Here is a 19,477-nt window from a genome sequence, read left to right as displayed (position 1 = left end):
GTAACTAGCTATGGGTTACTGTGTACTCTTAAATATGAATGGATATGATTAATAATTGTTTTGTTGTGTTTGCCTTGTTGTTAGGTATTACCAGCTGCTGAAGAAAGGCTTTGATGTGCTATGGAACACAACGCTTCCCCTCACAAAGGAAGAAAACAGGCAGAAGCACCACAATCTATTTTGCATGGCTACTGATCTGAGCATGCTCAAGTTGTTTGAAACATTTCTGGAGAGTGCCCCCCAGCTCCTCTTGCAAGTCTACATTGTGCTGCTTGGCCACAGGGAAGCCTCAGTATTGAAGTGTAAGTTTGTCATTTCTAGATTCTCCCTCTTTTTTGGCTGGTTTTCCACTAGTGCTGGCTTTGGCTAGAGTGATTATCACTACTATATAGATAGGTAGATAGTACACAATGTAGTGACCCTGCGCTCACCGCCCAGCACAGTGGAGCTCCATTGGCATTCGCTACATGACACCAGAATTGGTCCACCATTGGTGCCCTCATCTCACAGATGAGAGCCGGTTCACCCTGAGCACCTGTGATAGACGTGAAAGAGTCTGGAGAAGACAAGGAGAATGCTATGCTGCCTGTAGCATGGTTCAGCATGAGCGGTTTGGTGGTGGGTCAGTGATGGTCTGTGTGTCCCTCCATAACACATAACACACACATCTCTACCAGCTAGAAAACACCAGTCTCACTGCCGTTAGGTATTGGGATGAAATCATTGAACCTACTGTCAGACCCTGTGCTGGTGCAGTATGTCCATGGTTCCTCCTAATGCATGTCAATGTCCAGCCTCCTCGGGCAAGAGTACGCAGGCAGTACATGGAAGATGAACGAATTGATACAATTGAATGGCCCTCGCAATCACCTGACTTAAATCCAATAGAACACCTCTAGGACACTATGTTTGGGTCCATCTGATGCCGCCAGGTTGCTCCTCAGACTCTACAGGAGCTCAGTGATGTCCTTGCACAGATATGGGAGGACATCCCATAAGACACCATTCATTGCTTCATTAGGAGAATGCTACACATCAAACATGCATATAAGCACGTGGGGGCCACACAGTAGATTGAGAACCATTTTGAGTTGCAGAAATTAAATTCTGGCAAAATGGACTAGTCTGCCACATCATTATTTCACTTAGATTTTCAGGGCGTGTATAAAGTTAAGACCTCTGTAGGCTGAAAATGTAATTTCCATTAAAAGAGGTGGCATCCTGTTGTTCCTAAGACATTGCCCTGTCCAAGTTTGTCCTGCTTTTTTCACATTGAGATCTGATGTGTTTTCAGAATGTTCCTTTAATTTTTATGAGCAGTATATGTCGATATAAGGATGCACAATGTAACTTTTCTGGAGGAGGGTGCACAGATCCCCACAGATCTGACATGTAACTACAGCGTCACCTGCTTGGTTCTACAGATAAGTTTAATGGAACAATGTGGAGCTTTTTAGGCATAGCAATAACATAAAGCATGTGAAAATGATATCATGTCTTCTGTAATTTCCTGACTTTCACATGCTCTCTAAACAGCTCTAGTGATGCATTTAAATCACCCACATTTACTAACCACATTTACAAGTTTTATTCATCTCACGTGTCCTAACAGTTAGTGATAGAAAGTGATGTTTTGACTAAATTAGTACTCAATTACAAGTACAAGTAGGGCTGCCAAATTAGAACTAAAGATGAAAAGTATCAGTAACTGTACAATTTTAGTTCACACTTGATTTATTAAACAGTTTAAAGCTGAAGCTATTTTAAATTGCAATCAGCATATAAGGAGAAGACAAGAGAGAAATGGCTGTGCATTGGAATGACTGGGACTTTGTACTGTACTCAGTAACTCGTATGATTTTCAATGTAGTCATTACTATTACAGTGCTAGAAATATTTTCAATTACAAGTACATGTATGGCTTTAAACAAACCCAAAAATCTACTAAATTAACATGACTATTTGAAATTACGTAGTTTCCACCCCTGCTTACAGTTGTGTTATCTCCTGCTGTCAGTGGGGAATGGAACATATTGAAATATGACATTTGCAGCACAGCTATTATCATCAAAGGGTTGATAGATAAGTGCTTTGTAAGGGAATTTACGCAATGAAATGAAGAGAACATAATGTATGACTTCTAGTTTTTACATAAGAGTGAATTAAAAGTGAATGTTTAAGTTATGTGTCTTATGTGTCTTTTTCAGATTTGTCCATTGCCTTCTCCTTCCTCAGCATTGCTTGGTCCCTGGTGGATTATCGGCGATGTCTACGCAGGTCACTCCCTCATATTAGCGAGATGCCCTCTGGCCTCCCCACTGCTGTTTACCTCCTTTATAAACTCTGCACCATCACCAGCCTTATACTAAGCTACAGTCTATACTTAATAATGAGTGCCTATACCACAGTCGTGCTCTCTGTTGTGTGGGTCATAATGCTAACATGGACAAATATTCTTCAGACCAACTTCTGTTCTTGCCGAGGACTGGAAATTCTGTACAGGGCTGTGGTTGGAGTCATTCTCACGTTCACCTTTTTCAATGTTAAAGGGCAAGACACTAAAATACCTATGAGTATTTACTACAGTGTATTCTGCTGTATAAATGTTTCCTCACCAATACTGTTGTCTATTCTGATGCCAGAATTTGATGCAAGTACCTTGTTGGTGGTGGATCTTTTAATTTTGGGAGGTGTTTTTCTGGGATTATTTTGCCTCGTTTTCTACTATGTCCTGCTGCACCCCAGGGTGAAGCTACAGGAGGCAGATGAAGTGGACGGGCCAAGTAAAGAGAACAATAATATGAGGAGGATGAACACATTTTTACAGCCTTAAAAATGTATAGCACTTTATAAATATTTATAGTCATTTATATATTGTATGTATTCAGAAGAAAGCTAAATCAATGACAAACTGTATGACTGTATGAACTGTATGACCAAACTAACATATAAGTATGATATGCAACTTTCAATGTACTTACTTATTTAAACTGTTTTAAGTTATTTAATTAAAACAAGCAAAAGTGACAATTTCTTGTGTAATATAATACATTCTGGTATGTCTGACGAATGTTGCAGTAAAGTCAAATGCAATGCACTACAATTAATCACCACTAGATGGCAACACTGCACTAATCATAAATGTTCGCCTAGGTTCACAACTATTCCAATGCATCTAGATGTAGGTATAAGATATTAATACAGAAAATATTTTATTGAAAACCTTCCCATTAAAAAAAATAAATCAAATTAACTACTGACTTTTGCTAACCAATATAGAGAGTAAAGCTCCAAAAACTCACCTTAAAGAGCTCACAAGAAGTCAAATATCTGCTACTGCTCCTGACTCCTTAATCCCAGTATTGAGTAGCTTTGAGGTGGCAAATAAACAGTGCCTCTCGCTCAATAAATGTTGAAGGCAGAGGTCACGAATGAGCTAACGAAGAACAACAAACCTGCACTAATTTTGTTTTGACTACCACAAAATATTGAGAGGGTCCAGCTGAGGATGCAGTTGCTTGGTCTGCACTTGGGGAGTTGTGAGCTCACCTGGGAGGCATGCTGACAAACCGCAAGGATTAGGCTTCGCTTTTAAATATGCACATTCTTCTTACTTTAATTTAGCCAACTTTTAGACTTGTTTATTTCTAGAGACTACTTTAACTTTCATCTGTCGGTTGGACTGTGTCTGACACACTCCATAAAATGCAAATTTAAATAGAAGCTTGCACTGGAGAGGAAATGGGTTGCAGCAATGCAGTTAGAGTACATACTTTGGACTGTGATTGATGGTATTCCGTCTAGTAGATGAATACACAATAATGCCAAATTTCCTGATTTCCTCATCCAGATGATCTATTAACAAGCACTCCCAAAATTCACAATAGTATCCATATGGTATTTAGACTGTCCCTCTTCCTTTAATTTTATTAGGTTCAGAATAATGGTATCCAAGTCTGCCAAAACACATTTTATTGTGAAAAGACACACATGTCCTTAATTGATCAAACAAGTTAATTTTTTTAAAACTTCCTCCAACCAGAGTGCTGTGCAGGGCATCTGGTTTACAGCACTAAACATCAGAAACATATTTGGATTAAAAACATCCACGCTGTTTGCATCTGAAATTCCTGTCATCGTCAGTCACTCCACAGCAATAAAAGCATGGTACAAATAATTGGTCAGCCTACATAATACACAACATACTGTATGTTTTCAAATTGATACCGACGCTATCAATTCAACCATCAAATCATCTTTCAATAATTAACAAATAATATATAATGTATAACAGGGACACAGTTGGACCTTTATCTTTTCTATATTAGAACTAGTATTAAATTCACTTATTGTGTGCTGAAAATTCTGTTATATAGGAAAGAGTTTTCTCATTGTGGAACTGAAATTAAAATTGATCCTTTTCTTATCATCAAAATCAAGTTTGAACTTAAACCAAGACACACCTCTGAATGGTCCATCCCTATCATCTACCCAGTTTGCTCTGATTAAACCCACTCCACCTCTTTATAAACAACCTTGACCTTTGACCCCGCCGTAACCATCACTCGCCTTATTGCTTTTCACCAAATCTTATCTCTCGATGTGTTTTCCATCACCACATCCTGTTGTAGCCGGTCAAATAAAGGTAGAGGAGGGGGCATTCCTGGCGGACGCTGCAGCCCCGCAATTTGTAGAGACACAATAAACCCAGAGAGGCAGGCTGTTTTCTATTAGGGCTTCAAAGTCTATATAAACCATGATTAATGAAGCCCTGAAATGCTGTATGTCTTTAATTATTATAACTCGCTTGTAGTGCTTCGGATGCTTGAGCGATGTTGGCGATCTGTGCAAGCCGGGCCTAAAATTTCCCTAAATGTGAAGCATGGAGGGGGGAGAAGGGGGGCATAGGTACTGTATGTAGGTAAAGGCCCTATTTTTTTGCACTGGAGTTTCTTTAATCACTGTACATGCACACTAACAAATGAGTTCGGGCAGTGACAGATTGGATAGCAGGCCTTGGGTAATTACAAGCAGTGGGTTGGTGTGTGATCAGAGCGTGGCATTGCGTTTCCCTACAGGGTTTTGTAAATAAAGACTCGTGCAGTGAATGAGGAGACTGTAAAGGGCATTATGCAGCGTACAATGGTACAAAGTATTGTTACTTTTTGGATTTGTGCTGTTGGGATAGTGTGACCAAAAGCAGGAAAGAAGGAAGGAAAGCAGCAGGAAAGTTGGATGAAAGTACATTAAAATGAGGTCAGTGCATGTAAATCTGGCACGATGAATGGTTTAAGTCTAAAAATGAGAAGTTTATGAGAATAAACTTTTGCTGATAGCTTTTAGATTGTATTATAATAACTTCTACTGAACGCATTCTGCAAAGAGTTCATATTAATCCATGTACTATGTGAAAACAGGATATTCCTATTTTGTCTAATCTTTGAACAATGATGCTTTGAACAATGGTATGACAGTGGTGCAGTGGTAGTTACCCATAAACCTGATGGTTGAGAGCTTATTCCAGTTTGACCAGTGCATGCTGCCGTCGTTTCTTTTGGCCAGGTACTTCACCCACTTTAACTTTGTATGAATGTGATCAGTAATTGTTACGAGGGCAAAAGGCATATTTCAATCCCTCCATCCCGGGCTGCTGTACAATTGTATGTTAGATGTATTAAATGCTTTTTGTTAATGTTTTTGGTAAATATTTGTTATTTCAATCCATTGTAATAAGTCACATTTTACATTATTCTTTCAGAATCGAGGTCTGCGCATGAATGGAATTATGTGAACAGGGTTATAAAAATATATGCTACTTTTTAAACAGAGAACACACACCTGGTGGCTCTACACTGCTTGTAGGTTGTCCACTGCAGCAGCATTAATTGTTAAAGCAGGAAACAAGCGTGGTTAATCACAGCTTTCTTTCCCACTGCACTGGCCACTCTAAGGAATCTGCCTCGAGTTTGTCAGCAGCTCATTTTTAACTTTAAATTATGAGTGCTTGGCAAAATATATTCCCTTTATTGAACGAATAAACAGTTGCTCCTGACTCAAGTAATAAAAATAGTGGACTGCGTTATGTTCACGAGACAGGAAAGGAAGAGGAAGCTCATTGGTATAATCTATTTAAGTCAGTTTATGTTTCATTATAACACTGGTGCTACCCATCCAAGCTCTCATACAGACTCCCATTCTCTGTCCATAGATAGAAAACAGAAGCCATGTTAGTACTGGGCACGCTCCCACTGCACCGGGATGATGGATTATGGACTGTTGCTGTTTATTTATGTAGTGCCGGGTGGAGGACTATAGGCACCTCTCGCATACAGCCAATGTACGGCAAATACAATCAGGGGTGGAGGGAAAATGACATATTATGAATGAGCAATGGGTTCACACATAGAGAGGGGACACACGCATGCATATATGCGTACACAGGAAGAAAGCCTTGTGTTGATTAACCTGGCCAAAGGGAACCCGGCGTGTTTTGGAGCTCACGTCACCGAGCGCTGCAGTGGAAGACATCAATTCTAGTTTGTCTGCGGCCTGTCTGTTCGGGGCTTTTGTTGTTCTGTCACATGTGCTGACACTGACACTGGCTTTAGAAAGATGTGAGCGATGAAAACCATGGAGATAATTCTTTAGGCAGCTGCAAAATGAACAGAAAGGTTGACATTTTAGCTGCGGTGAAAGTTAAGTGACTCAAATGAACAGTAAAATGAAAAATCTATATTCTCCAACATTTTTTTCAAATCTCAATATTAAATTACTCAAAAATCTAGAAGAAGCTATAATATTCGCATATGATAAACTGCAATGAACTCACTTGAAAACTTACAGTCAGTATTACATATATTTGCAGTATTACATTAGTACACATTTTAAGTATTCTTACTTGGAGATAGTAGCATTTATGTAGTAGTGCTAGTAGTTCCTTAAATAGACTATAATATCTGCCCTCTTGTGTTAGTTGGCACAGCAATACTGTACTATAGGGTTGTAAGAAGTCGAAAATTGGACATACTATACTATACTATACTATACTACACTACACTACACACTCACGGGATAGAAATGAACTTGAAGTGTATCAGAACAAGTATAAGAGCACATACATTTGTACACACCCACGGACCACTATGGAACATACCTGGAACTGAGGAATCACACATACATATCACACCACATGGTAATATAAAAGAAAGTACTACAATTTAATTCTGAAAATCACATTCTATCATCTAAAGAAATAATTATTCATTTAACTATCATTTAATTTTCATTGCGATATCAGTATCAGTACTGAGTATCAAGTCTATTCCTTAGTTTCAAAATCAAGTTTGAAATTTTTGTATCGTGACAACACAACTGTCAGTTATACTTCAACACGGGTAGGCTAATCATATTTTGCTGTTACAATATTTTCATTTGACCAACGCAAGCACGTTCTTCATGACAAACGTTTCTGTCTCACACTTTGTACTCAGAAGTCTGCATATCCCACAACTTATCACCCCCTTGACAACTTTATTTTCCCCTTTATCAGGAGTCTCCAGCTGAGGACAAGATGCTATGGCCGATTACTACAGGGGGCTCTGTCTTTGATGCCTGTACGCTCAAATTTGTTCTATGTTAAGCCAGTGCTAATGTGATTATAGACATTGATCCATTAAATCTACTGTAAAAATGCAGCCCGCGCCAGTTTTTAACTTGACACCACACAGAAACGTGAGAGGCGCTGCACAACATTAAAGATGCTTTGATGTAATATTTAACCCATCTGTACAGTAAGGGGGAAATGTCCATAAAACGCATTTGGGGCTGGAGTCAGGAGTGCACCGTCCCATGTGAGAAACGGGATGTGTGATTTTGCTTTGTCGCCAAATGGGCATGAAACGGGGCAACTGTCTGTAACTATTACCCCAGAGGCTATTTTATCAGGGCAGTAAAATCAGCCATATTGTAGCTGGCTTTGGAATGCCCCGTGCTTGTCAGTTTCACTTCAATGCAACAGCAATGGGAAAATCCAATACAAGTTCATTTATATAGCCAAACCACTATGCCATGGCTAAATCTAATTGTGGTAAAAATGATTATTACAGGGTCATGACTCCTTTTTAAATTGCAGCTAAGTGTCATTTGTCCAGTTCATTGGATCTGGTGATAAATTATGTACAAGGCAGTCATTACTTTTATCTGATTACATGTGCATGCCATTACTGGTCAGGCTCTGTTAGCGATATCTGGACTTTTCATCAGTAATTATTGATTGCAAGTGAATATATTGTACATTTATGGACCACCTAAGACCAGTTCATTTTTAAAATACAGTCTTGGTTGATTGTGAATATTGAGAAAGACAGATTTATATGACTAAATTCAAGTTTCTAGGATCATTCACTCTTGATACTTTGCAGCTGATGTAATCAACATTCCGTGGGGGTGTGACGCTAACTGTAGGCACTGCTTTGTTAGAGGCTCAATTACTCAACTTAAACTTTAATCTGAGGTTTATTTTAACACAATCTGACCTGAGACAGTTGATTTAGTTGGAACTACAACAGGTAAGATGATTCCAGCTGTTAAACAAATCTCTCACACATAAAATTAGTCACAAGCTACCGTCAGTCAAAAATTTTTCAATTAGTCACTCTCACCTTTTTGTTGAAAATCAAACTCCTAAACATGACCATGCACTATTGATCTTTGGAAAATGTATTGTTTAAATCAATTATGTCTATGCTGCTAATGTGTGCATAATGTCACCATTGTAACAGCTGAATATGCTTTCCCCCCACGTGATTTCCACTGCAAAGCATCAATTGAGGAGTACGACTAAATTAACACACAAGTTTCAGAATTATGAAAAATTAGGATTGTTGCCATAGCAATTAACAATTTACAATGAAACATTATATTTTTTTAATGAAACATTATATTTTTTTAATGGAATATAGCCCTTAAAATGTTGCATACTGCTACACGAGACCGGTGTATAAGTAAGCAAAGATCTCTGCGCACTGATAACCCATACAGGAGGCCATGCAGTGTCTCTTACTTTATATTATCCAAAACAGAAGTACGGTTCCCCCAAAGTGTCAATCTGTGGGTTCTCATGGGACGTCCCAAGTCACTGAAGGATCTTTCTATGTCCTATAATGAAACAAAGGTGTGGTGACTGAGTAATCTGCTTAAACAGGCTCCCTGCTAAAGCCATAGCTTCACCTCTGGGCCCCCAAGTCTATACCAAAGGAAATACCCCCTCCCCTTCCATCCACACACACACATGCGCATGAACACACACACATATCCAATCCCCTGTCAGATCCCAACTCAGATAAAGCTCTCTGGTGACATCATCGTCTCTGGGTTTCTAAAAACATGCCAGTGGTCGTCCCTTATTAGCATGTGCAGGGCAGCGGGCAGAGAAAACCATTCTGTTCTCCGTCACAAGACCCAACTATTCAGACAGGGACCACAGAACTCCAGACACTGGCCAAACTAAACAAAAGAAGAGAGAGGATGGTCAAAGCATCGCAAATTGAAGAATAGATTTTGGGCTAAATATTTAAAAGTCTGTAATACTTTTGAAGATTTGAGATAGTCGTAAATCAAGAGAAAATTAATGGCGTTTTAATGAGACTGAGAAACTATTTATTATTACCTAATTCAGCCAGCCACACAAGTCCAAACACCGGCTTCTTCTGGGATAAGCACAATAAGTTTATTTATGAATATTTATAAGCCATGCACGGCAAACACTGAGTCCAGCAGCGTACTACCTGTCAAAGTCTTTTAATAAAGCATTGAGGATGATGAGCTGTTGAATAGCTTAACTTGCCTAATGCCTTTATGCATATACAACCTAATCAGGCTTTAAATATTGACCAGCTCTGCCAAACCTAAATCAGCCACATGCAAGATGTATTTATTTTTTAATCAAATAGCAAAATGGGTTAGGCTATAGAAAGTTCATTGTTTTTGAAAGAAATATCCAAAATTATGATCCACAAATGTTGAATCATATTATCATTATTATTAAGAATTGGCTCCACAAACTTGCCGTGATCTTCTTTTGGTTGAATAATAGCACCACCACTATTGTAAATAAAACAATTCATGTTGATTTTATGCTGACATTGTGTCAGTGTGGATAGGCCTAGCAATTACGGCCTGTTAACTAGCTAAACCAGGTCAAAACCTCTGCAATCAGCTCAGCTCACGTGGATCAATTGCTTTGCCTCGATCTGTGCTCATTGAAGAAAAAGACGAAATATGTAGGCCTACAGTTTCCGATCCCACCGGTAGATGTCAGTAAGCGTACACGCAGTGTGCTCACCGTGCAGCAGCAGATCCTGAGCTCCGGCCTCTCCGTTTTTGTCGGGCCGCGGTCTGAGCGCAGGCCGCCGGTCACACAGACACCTGATCCGCCTCATTAGCCTTTTCATCACTTCGCGCTAATTATCCGCCCCGCGAGCGCATCGTTTGCACTCAAGAAAACTGCTCCTGGCCTGGGTGAGATTTAAACAAAAGCTTTTCATTCTAAACTTATCCATGAAGTCCAATAAGTTTCCTACAGATGAAAAATATTTAAATAAATACATTTGTAATCCATAAATGCAAAATTAAAGTTGGCTAAAATGAAACCAAGATGGCCTACGTTTGAATCCTTTTTTGCTGTAACAAATTAAGAAATAACCGGAAATAGCCTACACTGCCCAAAATTAGTTGTCTTTTTAATATAAGCCTAAACAGTCTACAACAAACAATTAAACACAATTTTTTTTTAAAGAAAAGAAAAAGAAAAAAAGACTCGTTTTTTGTTTTTTTTTTGTTTTTTTACAAAAGCTAAAACGTTCTTAACATTTTTTTAGGCTATCATTTATTAATAGGTTATATTATTTTTATTAAATTTTTATTCGTATAATGAATATCATTTGATCTACTAGGAATATTATGATTGCCTATTTACAATGCATGTGATTTATTTTGTCCATAAATTTACCTGTGCCAAACGAAACAAACAAATAAAAACAAAAATATGTGTGCGCTTTTGTCCGGCGTACGATGCGGCATTAAGCTTACGTACCTAAGACTAGAGTGTACGACGTCCCTCTCCAAAGCAGCTGATCAATAATCATGTTCGCGGTTTGGGACAGTGGGAGCGACTCACGTGACCCAGATTCCAGAGCGGCAGCAGGACCTTGACACTAAAAGGACTATTGAGTTTCAAGACAGTGAGAAGTTCAGGTTTCATACCAAAATGAAGTGGCCATAGCTAATGAAACCGGAAAATTATACGGGCTTGTTGTGTGTACGCGAAAGGTGCAAAAGGTACAGATTTTACTGAGATTGTATTTTGTTTGTTGGAGCAGTCGCATGTTTGTGTCTTAGCCTACTGGGAAAATAGGCTACGTAGCTCCAATTCAAAGAACTGATTTACTGTACACATGGGTGAAATATTTCAAGTATTTGTTTATTTTAATACTGATTAATTGGTAATATAACACAGTTAATTCAGCATACAATATTTTAGGCAATGTCATAATGTTCATTAGAACAAAAATTGTAGGCTATATTGTGAAATATAATGCCAAAAAATACATAGTAAAAATATATGAATTTCCACTTTAAATTGCTTGATTGGCTTGCAAGTCTAGAGACTTGAGGCTTACATTTAAAATATTTATTAATTAATGCAGTACTTGGTAATAGAATAGTGCAGGAAATTCCTATGTATTTTTGGCAAAATTAAAATTGACTGGCTATGCTTAGTAGTAAAATAGCCTATTGTTGGACCAACACTCCCATATTCTGGTGGTGATAAAGCGCTTGATCTTACTCAATTCTTTTAGGAAGTGACAGCCTATATTGCTCTTAATGATTTCCACAGAACAGACTGGGTTTGACAGACACCAGTGAATCAGGCCCTCATAGCAATACACACTAACGCTGTCTTATCTATCAGGAGTACGTGGTCTACTCTGTGTTTGTATAAGCTACATTTTCACAACTGGAAAGTAATAGCCCGAGCAGGCCGAAGGGGTATCAGATGTGAGCAGGTAACCGGCAGCTATTAAAATCACACAGTCCAAGATGTTTCTCTCTCTCTGTTTCTCCCACTCTCTCCCTCTCTGTCTCTCCCTCTCTCTCTCTTTCTTTCTCTCTCTCTCCCTCTCTCGTTCTCTCACTCTCATAGACCCAAGAAAAAGGAAAAAATTAAAACGACAAGGATGAAATATTGCCGAGGCGCCACACTGTCAAAAACTTTACAGTGGCAGGACATACCAGAGAGGAACAGGCATTGAAAATGGTGATTTATGGATATGACAATGACACCGGATACATGTGCCATATAGTGCACATTTATACAAGGCTATGAGGATATGAACAGAAAAGAAAACAGCGTTATTATTGGAAAAAAAGTCCACTCATTATAAATACATAATTACATATTTCAGTGATAATATGACACCCGTAATGTTCTACAAACTCTATGGTACATTTTTGGTTAAAAATAATAATTTGTACCTTTGAGTGAAGTACAGAACTCTTTTCAAAGTCAATTAAAAATTCTCAGTATTAACCCATTTTCTGACCATTCCAAAAGAAAAAAAAACAACAAAAAAAACCTCCCAAAATATAAAATTATTGTTAAAATGATTTAATTTGTTTGTTAAAGCCTGCAAATATACATATGCACATACAGTTTTGCAATATTGTATTCCTGCTATAACAAATGTTAATACAACTCAGCAATTCATCAGTCTCACTTGCGAACATAAATCCCATGTCTTTCTTAGCTCTAGACCGACGGGCAGGTGAGAGGAGGTGTTCCCCTCCAGGTTAGCCACATTCCCAGGTCAGAGCTCTCCAGGTATAGTGTGGGAATCTAACCCCCACCTCGGCCTCAGCTCAAAGGGCGTGTGCGACCCTGTGATGACATATGACCTCTTCAATGGCCCTCCCGAGCCGCATCTGTCAGTCCCCACAATCTCACACTCATTTTCATCTCAGGCCATAAGCTCCAAATTACAGGAAAGGGCACTGCAAGCTTCCTGCTTCTGCCAATGCGAAGAGCGGCAAGTCAAATCAGTTCTAGTACTGTTTGCTAATGAGATCATCAACATAAGAGCTGAAAAATCACATATGTGATATGTGACATAAGTTTGACCAGAAAGATGTGTGTTACAGTTAGAGCATTTTGAAAAGAACAATATAATTAATTTATTCATAGATTGTGATGGAGAATGTTCTGTTGCCATAATTCAAAACTGCATATACTTTATTATATAAGATAAACCGAAAGACACCGGAAAGGATCTGCATTCCCAAGAATATCTATAATCCTTCTAATAACTCTTTCTTATCCATTACAGGTTGACATATACTGCCTGCAGCTACCCTCTGTACTGCCCTCTCCCCAGTCTTCCCCATCACACACCCTCAAGGCCCTGTCCAGGACGGAGAGGTATGAGCAGCAGCCCATCTGCCCGGGACAGCCTGCGCACAGACGGAAGCTATTGAGGTGGAACACGGAGCAGAGAGGGCCTGACAAGATAAAGATATCAGAGGTAGACAAGGGCAAAGGAACATATTGATGGAGAGGCCTGGGCTCCCAGAGCGCGCTGACACCAGATACCTGCTATTTAAAACTGAGGTTTTGCTTGCTCATGGATTTGTCCACGGTGCAGTGCCATAACCTAACTGGGCTCAGGGCTGTGAACTCCTCTTTACTCTCTCCATACTCTCCTCTTGTCATATCTTCTCCCGGCGCATCTGAACCCTCTTTTACACAGTGTCAAACAGGCAAACACACTCATCCTTATAACTGCTAATGCTGCCTACACAGGGCTCCATCTTTGGCCTCTAATGAAATATGAATATGTGTTATGGAGTACCAAAGTGGATCGTATTAAAACAGCCCAGTCCTGTCTGATGCAGAGTTAACCATTAGGGCTGCTCTAGTCTTTCACTGCGACTGCATGGGGCCCCGTTTGGCTGAGGGCCAATGCCCCTTTTGAGGATGGATGCTGGACCAGTCTGCCCATTGGTTATGCATGTGTGTGTGTGTGTGTGTGTGTGTGTGTGTGTGTGTGTGGTGTGTGTAGTGTATGAGAAGGGGGGCAAGTGACAGTGAGGCTTGGGCAACAGCTGAAAGACAGTGAAATACAGGGAGAGGTCGGCCCTGTCTAAAATCACTCCAAAGCAGAAACTGCAAAAAAACAAAAAAAAAAAATAAAAAATTGTTAAGTTTTTGTAAATAATTTTAAAGTTGTACTGTTTGGAATTCTTTTAAAAATCAATATAAAAAGTAATATCCCAGAAACTTATCATCTTATTAATTAAATAAACAACACAATAGCTGTAAAACTATGTGTATTTACATGCATTCAAAATATGACACCAACTTCCTCCCATCTTCTAAACTAGTAATCAAATTAGTGTAAAGTCTTGTGTTTCTTGCCTTGGGACAGTGCTGGAGTTGTTATTAATGAGTTTTCCTGGCCCAAGCAGACAGGCGTGCGCATTAACTGTCTCCATCTCTCTACAGTAGGTTTCATGGCCTTTTACTCTCCTTGACCCTCTCTCTCCCCAGTGTCTGACTCCGCCCCTGTCCCTCGGCCCGTTATAGCCCCCGGGTCCTTTGCCCCGTCACCACCCGCCCTCCTCCTCCCCCTCCTGTCTGTCGCACAGTCCCGCTGCTGCTCTGTCACACCCCTGCTCTGATGGATGGCCCGGGTCACTGGTTCAGCTGTGGAGTTCAAGCCTGTGGGACTCCATGGACACCCCCCTCCTCCTTCTCCTCCTCCTCTCCATACACTCTCCCTCAGCCTCCCGCCCAGTCTCAGTTTTACTAGTTTTCCTCTTTGCACTTGGTTGGACAAACCATCAAAAAGCAAAAAACTTGGGGACCCTTAACTTAGAAAACTCCTTTACTGCATGCGTACCTCTGTTGACACTGCAAAAGTAATATAGGTCTACATGAGTCAATATGATTTGAATTTAGAATTTTCTAGTAGTTTAAATTTATTTTATTTGTGATCAAGACTTTTAGACTGTGTAAAAAATAACTTTCATTGGGGTAAGACAATAGTGAAATCTTAGTCAATAGAGAGATATGTTTGCTGTGTGAAATACAGACAAAACAAACCCAAAATGCAAGACTCACTAACTGAATACTAGCTAGTAAAACCATCTGAAATAAAGTAATATTCTGAATGAACTCATGTCTCTCTTGACTTTTTACAGTGAACACTTTCATTCCTGCCTGGCCCTCAAATAGCGGCGGCTTACTGGGGCCACATAAATCAGTGGGGGGTCAGCGCGGGCCCCAGAGTCAGGCCTCACCTCGTGTTCAGTGTACAGGCAGGTCACTGTGTGTCTATGCAGCCTGAGTTATCTCTTTATAATGACGGCGCTCAGCTGTCTCACAATGTGTGGGAACATGTGAACTTACACTTTTATGTGGCAAAGGGGCAAATAACAAATATGCAGAGGTGAAGAGGTACTCAAGTCATATCTTAATATTTACTTAGAAATAACAATATTTGAGGAGAGTTGTAGTAGCAGCAGTAGTTTGAAAATTTTATGATGGTAGGAAGAATACGTTACATTCAGAATATCTGCAAAATATTTAATTTGTAACCTGTTCTGTTTCATGGTATTGTATTCTGAATTCTTGGAATACTTGAGCTGAAGAATATATAATGTATTTAGTGTAAAATTAGTAGTTTATTTTGATCGCACTGTTGTTTTATATGTATTTATCACTGATTAGAGATGGAAAAATTGCATATGCACAAACCAAGAGGGATGATCTACTTTTCTTACTAGTACCATGGAGATTGAAGCCTAAAGTGCATAATCAAATACTACATTGTATTCCTTTGATTTAGGAATGAAATTAGGAATGAAAGAGTAACTGTACTGGAATACATTTGCTCAAAATTAGTATTCTGAATATGTATTTTTACAAGTATTCAGTTTCTTCCCAATGCTGCCGAGACCACAGGGTTGGACCTTTGATATAGATTACATGTCCTGCATCTAACAACTCATGTATCAGCCGTTATGGGACAAATTTGTAATTAGTCTATTAGGCTCTGGTGTATGTATTATTTTATTTCTGAAACACAGCAGTGTTATGTGGTGATTCACTACAATCAGCGCGATGGTACTTTTGGCTACGATTAGCATTAGCTCACTCCGGTACTGTTTACTGTCTGATCCCAGCCTCACATCTGCAGCTCCCATTCAACATATAGTTCCCATTGACTCCATAACCAGCACGTCTGGACTGTCTCACGGCCTGCACCTCAATCTATGCTGACACACTCTGCGCTCTTATGCTAATCACAATCTTTAGGAGACGAAAAAGCTAGGAGGACCAAGGCTGGTTTGGTGGGGGGCCGATGGATTCCAGTAGTTTTCAAAATGCAGCAATTATCAGCATTAGCCCGCTCCCCCTCAATCCCACCCCAACAAAGTGAGCGGAAATGGCAGCAATCACACATGATTTCCCCCTGTGATGCTGGACAGGCTGGACAGGACACACACATCCCCATGTCAGACATAGTGGAGAGAAAGTACTACACTGTAAAATCATTCTGAATAATACTATAAATGTACCTAAGTTGTATTACCAATGGTTTATTTCAAATGCATTTTTGTATATTTTTTACAATGTTACACAGGATACATCATAAAGAATACTACCACTACTAGGATTACTACATGTGCTGACTGATCACTGATTATCAGTAATTATTAAATGGTAACAAAACATTTTATTGTCAATTTCTGTGTAATTCTACCATAACACTTGCTTTTGGATGTAGGCTACAGCTAGTAAATAATTGCAATTTTAGCTACTATCATATTAATATTATGTACTGTTACCACTGCAGGCATATACTAAAAGCAATCCTACTAATCATGCCAAATTATGACAATATTTATAGAGTTATCAATAATTTTGTTAGATATTTTTGCACAATTTAGAAATACGGTAATATATCTAAGGACCTTGTCCAGTTCACAATTGGGTCTTAAGTAAGTAATTAGCTGATGATTATATGAACTTAAATGTGTCTAATGACCTGATTGTTTTGTTTATTTACGCTGCATGATGTTTTACAGTGTACTGGAGCATTGTGAGTTCTGACAGATGGGGAGCTGAGGCAGGTCCTGGGGCTGACAGCGATGTTGCCAAAATTGCTGTTGGATTGACTAACAATTAAGATATCAAAAGAGATCAGCGCAGCTCACTGACAGCTGCGTCAATTGTTTGCACCTGCTGCCCTGGTGTTCCGCACATGTCTGGCACGGATTAGGGCTAACCCGCGCTGGACACATTTCACCTTTCTACAAGTGATTTACTCCAGAGTCATCCTCCCACCTCAACTAATGCTAGCGTCTGGAGCTAACCTGTAGCTAACCATTAGGTAGAGCAATATAGCCTGAAGTGTGGAGTGACACTGAGTGGTTAATGGTGCGTGCCATCAAACATTATGTCACCCAGGCTTCTAAAACACTTCAGTTTAGTAAGCACGTCTTCCAGCACATTCAGTTTATGTTGATTAGTCAGTGAAAATTAAACACTGTAGTATGCTACTGTAACACTAATAAAGAAATACTTTCTTTTCATATAGATTCAAACCAGTGCCATACAGGGAAAGAGGTCAATTTGAGAAAAGTTGCAGTTAATGAAAACGGTATTGTAATGAATTCTAAGATAATATGATTCATCAGAGCAGCAGATCTAAAGCTAATATATTATTTATGTGCTACTTTACGGAGAACTACAGAGGTGCAGTATGATGAACAAGTGTGTGTGTGATTCTAAAATGAATGTAGGGGCACTACTTTCTCCAATGATCCTGATACCAGCCTCCGCCTTCATTAAAGAACTCTTCTGTGGGCACAATACCTGCAGTCTTCTCTATCTGTGTGCTGTCATTATCCAGTGTTTTTTTACCTGACGGAAGCTTCCTCTTGTGTACGGACCTGTAGACAAGCCAATTACACAAGTATGTCCCTGCAGAGCGCAGGAAGAGGACGGGCGGATGTGGAGGTGGCAGCTTAGCCCATACACACACACAGGCTTTGAGGGGGAGACCAGGCCAGGCTGTACCCAGTGCCAACCCCAGCTCTGGAGCCAGGCCCGGCCCATGGAGGCTGTGGATCATGTTCTAGTGCAGACCGCTGTGGCTGCTTGGTCCCTGTGTGTAACTTAAGAGCGGCCCCTGACACAGTACAGGTATGTCCCCGGGGGCCCAGATTACCAGGGGACTGTGTAAACAGCGCCGCTAATCTGAGGAAGTATCCTGTTGGCACAACCGCATGGACTGCTTCTGACTGTAGGCCCATACGAACACTATAGAAAAGCAATGTAAAATTAAACATGTATATTTTAGACTCATAACTACCATGTTTTTCCATTCATTTGAAATATCCATCAATGTGAACTTTCAAAAGCACGGAAGATATATTGTCTTCCTATATTTCCTTTCCTTCATTTCCTTTCATTTCCTTATTAAACATTTGCTTGGCAGTGCTTGCCACAACTCTTTGCATACATTTTTTATGCAATGGACAAACTAAAAATTTGCTTGTGACCCCTTTATGGTGAACTAAATAAAGTAACACAACATTAATTCAATTTTTTTGTATTTTACATTTTCAAGTGGGGGTCTGCCGCCTGCTTCTCTATATAGAGATATTATTGCTTTGCTATTATTGCTACCACTTTGTGGTATTATCTGAGTATGTGTTGCATTTATTTAATTACAGGAAAGAAAGGAATTTTATTTTTTTTTGTAAGGATTTTTTTTAAACTTTTGTAAAGATTCTTTTTTAAATTTTGTCAGGTTGCTCCCATTCATCCACTGCACACACCTGGACATTGTTGTGTGACATCTGCTGCTTCTTTTTCCTATAGCTCATACCTTGAAAAACATGCATTCTTGCTGTGAATGCCTCCTTCTCCTCTCAGATCCTCACAAATTTTACTTGCCCTGGTGGTGTCACCTCCTTGTCTCCATGGAAATAGTTCAGTTAACTATAGTGCCATACTCCAGAACATTCCAAAGATTTAAGCTGCTGATATACTGTCCCAACACTACTTTTTGCACATGTAGGAATATATTTTGACTTATTTCAACTTATTTATTTATCCAATTAACTTCTACAAAGTAAAAGTATATGCATTTCTATAGAAACATCTGCATTTGTGTGAGCTCCCAAACTGACCACACATCGAGCTCACCTGACCTTTACTAAATCTGTCACCTGCCCTACCTTTTGTGGCGGAGAATGTGCAGCCTGCATCTTTAAGTCTCTTTAATCTGCTAACAGCCTGCGCTCCGGCCCTGCTCCTGTCTTCTGGCCCTCTTTCCATTGTCCTATATGTCATCTCCAGGCAGACACTCTTTAGATATTAATGGCTGCATGATGAGATGGCCTCCTTACA

The 19,477-nt window shown here is 39.5% G+C and overlaps 1 protein-coding gene across 1 annotated transcript; it reads left to right on the top strand.

The window, feature by feature from the left end:
• Positions 1-73: 73 nt before the first annotated feature.
• On the top strand, positions 74-3,030 carry xkr9 (XK, Kell blood group complex subunit-related family, member 9; the record flags this gene model as incomplete). Its single annotated transcript, XM_055150942.1, has 2 exons — positions 74-302; positions 2,208-3,030. Coding segments are annotated over 2 exons (855 nt in total), but the record flags the coding sequence as incomplete, so codon positions are not given.
• Positions 3,031-19,477: the final 16,447 nt, after the last annotated feature.

The sequence above is a fragment of the Boleophthalmus pectinirostris genome, unplaced genomic scaffold (genome assembly GCF_026225935.1).
Source record: "Boleophthalmus pectinirostris isolate CB_2022bp ecotype Guang Dong unplaced genomic scaffold, ASM2622593v1 HiC_scaffold_15, whole genome shotgun sequence".
In the NCBI taxonomy this organism is placed as follows: Eukaryota; Metazoa; Chordata; class Actinopteri; order Gobiiformes; family Gobiidae; genus Boleophthalmus; species Boleophthalmus pectinirostris.
This window is presented reverse-complemented; position numbering and strand designations above follow the sequence as displayed.